General features: G+C 33.3%; 1 protein-coding gene across 1 annotated transcript; it reads left to right on the forward strand.

Moving 5' to 3' along the window:
• Positions 1-789: 789 nt before the first annotated feature.
• Positions 790-2319, forward strand: LOC113727009 (E3 ubiquitin-protein ligase PUB23-like). The gene has a single exon (XM_072077255.1). It carries the CDS (start codon positions 826-828, stop codon positions 2098-2100), a length of 1275 nt encoding a protein of 424 aa, XP_071933356.1. The 5' UTR covers positions 790-825; the 3' UTR covers positions 2101-2319.
• The last annotated feature ends 4279 nt before the right edge of the window (positions 2320-6598 follow it).

The raw sequence follows: 6598 nt of genomic DNA on the forward strand, positions 1-6598 counted from the left end.
AAGATATCAATTAGGTTACGATCAAGTTGAATTGGATATTTTGTCTCTTTTTTTTAATGTTATGTTGGTGACGCGAAATGATATACGTGGTGCAAACATCCAATCAAAAACAAGAAAAATAAATGTATTTAATGATATAAGCATATGATCCAACTTGGTCTTAGTTTAATACGTGATTCCAAATTTTTTTTTCATAATCTCAATAATAAAAAAACTATAATATACATTACACAATTCATGCTTATCAATTCAAGCCACTTATAGCAAAAAGATTGCCCCAAGAAAATTAGATTCCATTATCTTCTCTAAATGTCTTTAAAATTTCTTTGCAATAAAAGTTCTATAAAACATATATTGATCATGTTTACTTTGTAGTCCTTATATCATATTATTTTGGATATCAAATAATTGTTTGCAATCCAAAAGCAGGGCCTTGAATGACTTCAATATATATATATATATAATGGCTTCAGAGTCACATTTCGCCTAGATGTAGAAAATGAAAAACAAATGATATTTACTTGGGCTTTGATAACTATTAGCAAATGGTTTGGGGCCAAATTGACATTGCATCTATAAAGTAAGTACTCAAATGATATTTCCACATTTCATGAGAATAAAACTCAACGATGACAGACGTGAGCTTCCGTGTTCACAGTTTGCCCAGCTCGCAACAAGCATCTATTGAGTTTTGACTTTGATTCATTCTTTGTTTAGACTTTTTATACATCTCTATTAAAATATACTGATCATTTATTGCATCTCCATCCTACGTATATAAAACGCAAGACAAATCTTCAACTCAGCTCCCTCTCCAGCCCAAGAATGGAGAAGTGCAGTCATCTTCACAATTCAGATCCGAATATGGATTTTCCTCAACATTTCAGATGCCCAATTTCCATGGAACTCATGAAGGACCCCGTTACAATCTGTACCGGGGTCACCTACGAGCGAAAAAACATCGAAAAATGGCTCAACTCCTACAAGAAAAATACATGTCCAGCCACTATGCAATGCATTGATAGCTTTGAGATGACTCCAAATCACACCCTCAAGAGGCTGATCCAAGCATGGCAGCAGAATGGAAAATCAAAATCATGTATTCCATCATCTCCAGCACAAGCTGCCAAGCACGAAGAATTAATTTCGCTGCTCAAAACTATCGAATCCACGCCATTTAAGGTAAGTCCATTGAAGAAGCTTAAGTCTGTGGTGGAAATCGGAGATGAAATAAAGCTTGATTTTAAAAAGTCAGGAGGCGTGGAAGTACTTGTGAAAATTGTTGTACAGATTCTAGTTGAATGCTGTTCCGATTTTGTTGCCTTTCGAGCTTGTGAGGAAGCCATCGGAGTCTTGGATCAACTCCCATTATCTGACGAGGAAGAAGATTGTCAAACCCTTCAGTTATTAATGAAGCCCGAGTGCATAAAATCCTTTACCATCATGCTTCAAAGGGGTAGTGCAGAAGCCAGGTTTTGCATCGTTTCAATATTTCAGAAGATGGCTAGAGCTGATTTTCATTGGAACCATGCCATCAAAGATGAAGGGATTGATTTCTTCAAGTCACTTTTGGAGATTGTCTCTGACGAAATGTGCACCAGGGCGAGCTCTTGTGCCTTGCAAGTTTTGATAGATATCTTGGATGCATCCAAGAAAAGTAGACTACAAGCCATTGAAGCTGGTGCACTTTGTACCTTGATCGATCTTTTGCCTGATTCAAACAAGTCAAAATGCGAGAAAATAATGCTGTTGATCAAGTTGTTGTGTGAATGTGCTGAGGGCCGGTTAGCCTTCATTGAACATGGACTTGGAATTGCAGCAATTTCAAAGAAAATGTTGAGTGTTTCAACTGCTGCTACAAAGATTGGGGTCAAGATTTTGTGGTTGATCTGTATCTCTCATCCAACAGAGAATGTTTTGGAAGAAATGTTGATGTTTGGATCGGTGAAGAAGCTTGTGGCCTTGCTGCATATTGGTGGTTCATCAACTACAAAGGCCAGAGTCATAAAAATATTCAAGTATCATGGCAATACTTGGAAGCGCTATCCTTGTTTTCCTAGTGATGTTAAAGACTATTTGGGCTTGGGATATGACATCTGATAATAAAAAAAAAAAAAAAAAAAGAAAATCAAATGTTCAGAATGTACATTAAGGTGAATTTTGGGATGAAATACACGAGACACTCATTTTTCCTTTAACAGTGTTGTATTTCGTTTTGCTTTTTTCATCTATGATTTCATGTCATGGATGTTCTGCTCTACTCAACATTACTGGTCATGTACAATCTCTTTCGGAGGAATATACTTAATTTGCTTTTAATTTCATGCTTCTCATAAGCCATATATAAAAGCATTTAATCTATTCTCTTCTTTTTTTTTTTACTTTCTGCACTTTTACCCTCATGTAGATTAGGTCTTTTGATTAAACTGCAGGTTAAATAAATAGTCAAGACCATCAAAAGAAATGATGATTGGTCTAGATGGTTTTTATCAGGGCTTTTTCAGTAACTTTTTAATATTTTCAGTAACATTACTATGATATATGCATTTAAGCAAGGAAAAAAGATAGCCCTTCCCTAATATGAGATGTGTTTCAAATTTTTCTTTGAAAGTACAAATGGATGTGATTAGCTAGTCCGGCATATATTGCATCGACCTAATCATGGTAATGAGATGAGAATAATTCTGAATCAATCAATCAGTCCATATTAAAGGGAAAAAAAAAGAAGGAAAAAGAGAAAAGCAAAGAAAAATGCGAACAATTAAAATATGGAAACAAGAAATTGGGAAATTAATTCAAGAAACAAGTAAAAAAAATAAAAGGAATAGATGTATTTGACGATTGGAAGTTGACTACCGATAAACTATTCAGGTAATTGTATTTGTTACATTTAGTTAATGAATCCGTCCGCTAGCTCCAGATGGCGGGGCAGCAAAGTTACAATGGAAAAGGAAAGATTTCTTGTATAAGAAAACGCGTTTTATTGATATCATCCAGGAAAAAGAAATGCATTGAGAGTGATTTGAAGTCACAAATATTCACAAGAAAGAGATGAACGTTGTCTATTTCTTGCTTCGAGTTGCAAGAAAATATAATGGGCTTTGTTTGTTTAATCTGTTTTCTTTGAAGATTTACTTTCAAACCAAAAGGATTATGAAGTTCGTTATTCAATTACTTAAAAAAAAAAAAAACCATTGTATTTATTAAGTCTGACTTGATCCCAAAGAGGAAAAGCAAAAGAAATGGTATTGGATAGAGCATGCAGTGTCTATCAAGGTAGTTGAACCATTAAAACTTTGTAATTAATTTTTTATTTTGGGAAAATGCCAGTTTTTATTCCTAAACTTTTGGTCATGGACATATTTCGCACTCAAACATTTTGGCGTAACACATTTAGTATCTGAACTATAAATTTTTGACCAATTTTATCATCAAATGAAAAATTAATCAATTTAAATGAAAATTGGGCATGCGATGAGCATGAACCTGTTAAGTAAAGAGTTTTGCATGACTTAAAATCAACAAAATAGATCGGCTATCTTTACTCTCTCAACTCCAATACCTTGCTTTCCAACTCCAATTCTTGTTCAAATTGATTAATTTCTCATTTGAGGATGAAATTGGTCAAAAATTGATAGTTCAAATACTAAATGTGTTATGCTAAAAAGTTTGAAAACAAAATGTGTTCATAACCCAAAGTTTAGGAATGAAAATTAGCATTTTCCCTTTTGATTTTAGTCACAGAAATATTGCAATGAACGAAATTCCTAATTAATCAAATACTTCATCATGATCCATAATTGCAAAGGGTAAAATGTAACAAAAACATATATGATAGTCTTTTTTTTTTTGGAGGGAACACATATGATAGTTCATCATCTTATGAAAAATTAAATGAAGACAATTATCTCTTATTCGAGTTTTGTTTCAGCTTGATATCGGACTACAAACTCAGATAAAAAGTATAAATACTGGTGCCGATGCTACCTGATTTGTCAACACATCTTGACAAGTCTTTTAACTTTTTCAAAGACTCAGACATATTTACAAATTTGATGCCCAATAACATTAGGGTTTCATTAATTAGCTCTGACTATTTTAGTACGAGACGTTTACTTGGTCATTCACTTTAATAGTGGGAAAGAGCTAGGAAAATCAAATAGGCAGAGACCACCTTAATTTTCCATGAATAAACTGACACTTGTTTTTCCAATTAGACTTTTGTTGCTTTAATTGGCGCTTTGATTTTTTGGGACTTACGGAATATTCATTGAAATCGAACTGCATGGGTTGGTTGTTACAGACTTACAGTTAATAAATTGGAATTAAAGAGATGTCCACTTTCCCAGCAAATCCGTCTAAGATGAAAATGACAACCAAAGTGCACTGCAAACAACTGCAGAGTACGACTAAATTAAACTCGTATAAAGTCGAGGGAATAATGCATTATTGAGTGATATATAAAAGAGGAAGTGCAAGGGAGAGAACCGATTTTGAGACCTTCCACTTATATTAAAAAAAAACAAAAAAAAATCCTAAAAATTATATTATTGGTAGAGAAAGGCAAAACTTGCGATTTTTGTTTGATAAATGAGTTTCTCAGATCGAAATTCGTAGTTTGAAGATTATGATCGGAAAAAAGTTGTAACTTCAGGTCATTTAGACTTGATTATTGATCAAAAATAATATTAACATATATGGTCTGAGCCCATGAACTATAGGAGTTGGGACTTGAATTGTCAAACTATTCTCATAACTTATGAAACACTTGGATATACCGAATGTCCTTGTAGTCCAACTAACGTTTACAAATAATGAGATGATATTACTCAAATCACATTCAATCACAGCTCAAAAAGTTTCCAGACTAATGTTTCACTTCACTTTTCTTTCTATCTTTCCTTTCTTTTAATGTTTCACTGCACAAATCCCAATTCAATATGGTAATAAATCATGAATAAATCCGAACTTGAGTTGTCCATAATCAGATTTTAAAACGTTCATTTGCAAACCCTTCTACAAGTTTGCATTACATGTTTAGTAAACCCCAATGTATGTGGTTGTGTTTCCAGATAACCCTTTTTTTTTCCCCCTAGAGTAAACCATTTGACAGCGATTGTATACTTGCCCTCCAAAATTATAGACTTGAAAGCAGAAATTGGGCCTTGGGTAGAAGTACAAGGATATAATATAGGGGTTTGCTATAACTATCAAACAAGCTGATGATTTTGATGGTTTTGGAAATTTCAAAGCACTAAAGCACTTGGTCTCAACATGTGATCAAAGCCAACCTTTGATGGTCAAAGGGAATCTTAGTTTAACCACCAAAACGACTGAACCAGTGATTTTTATTGGAGTTCAGTAGGAATTTATGTATTGCTGACATAAACATTGCTAATTGAAAAAAAAAAATGCTGTTTAACTACAACTCCATGAGTTGTTCCTTCAATTGTTTGGTCAATGCTAACTCATAGGCAAACCCCTTGGATTTGTTGTACTAATAATTTAAAAACAAACAAAAGTGTATATATTTTTTCAAGAATTTGTTGGCTTCAATTTGTAGTTTAAACCCATGTTGAACCCACTTCAGATGCAAAAAAATTAGTCTTTTTTCTTTTTTTAGGTTGGATAGAGGAATAGTCTTACTAATACAGACAGCCCATTTTTGCAGTGGCATTGAGTCATTGACCTGCCGACCTTAGGCAAGGTTAGGTGTGTCCACTGATTTCTTTCACTAAACAAAATTTTTAGTGTGCAGTCAAAGATTCATCTTCTTAGTTGTTTTATTTCGTAATCGATTTTTTGTCATATCCAGTTTCTTCAATATTAAAAGAATTATGTCCCTTTCAAGATTAAGACTCACAGATTGATCTTGATCTTAAGGCAAGATTCAATTTTCGTAAGAGATTATTTACATTAAACATGGAGAATTCTTTGCATGTGACAAACTAGGCTACAGGAGGTCAAGTAAACTGTAAAAGTCATGGTGTTTTGATGATTCAATGCCATAGTCATAAAAATGGATTATTCCTTTCTGTCATTCATTTCTATATTCTATTTTCCTTCTGAGCATAATCATGACAGTTCCTTGAGGATTGATAATATTCACTTTGTTTTCCTTATCTGAATCACAAGTGGCAAGTTATCAGATACAACTTGTCCACAGCTGGTTTATTAGCTGGTTTTCTATAGGAAGGCTTGACCATTTCTCTGCACAAAAGTCTATCAAAGTTGCTATAAATGATCCTTTTGAACAACCTTTGAAGCATCAAGTTGAGAATTATTGAGAATACAGGTGAAAGCTCAGGTCATCTGAAAATGAGGTCCAAGTATTTAACAGTTGGAGCAAGAGATGACTGATAAATTGCACCTCTATGGGTCACAACTATCACTAATTTATTCATTTTCTTGTAACAAAGGCTCCATTTGGCAAGTGAATTTTTTGAATGTTTGGCTAAAATTTTACTGTAGAAATTGTAGACAAAATTTTTAAAGTGTGTGAATTTTTGGATATTTTGAAGTGTATATTTTAAAAACTTTAAAAAGTTTTTTGAGGTTACTATAATTAAAGTTGTTAAAAAACTTGTGCAGACAAACT

Source organism: Coffea arabica, chromosome 2c (assembly GCF_036785885.1).
Source record: "Coffea arabica cultivar ET-39 chromosome 2c, Coffea Arabica ET-39 HiFi, whole genome shotgun sequence".
Taxonomy (NCBI): Eukaryota; Viridiplantae; Streptophyta; class Magnoliopsida; order Gentianales; family Rubiaceae; genus Coffea; species Coffea arabica.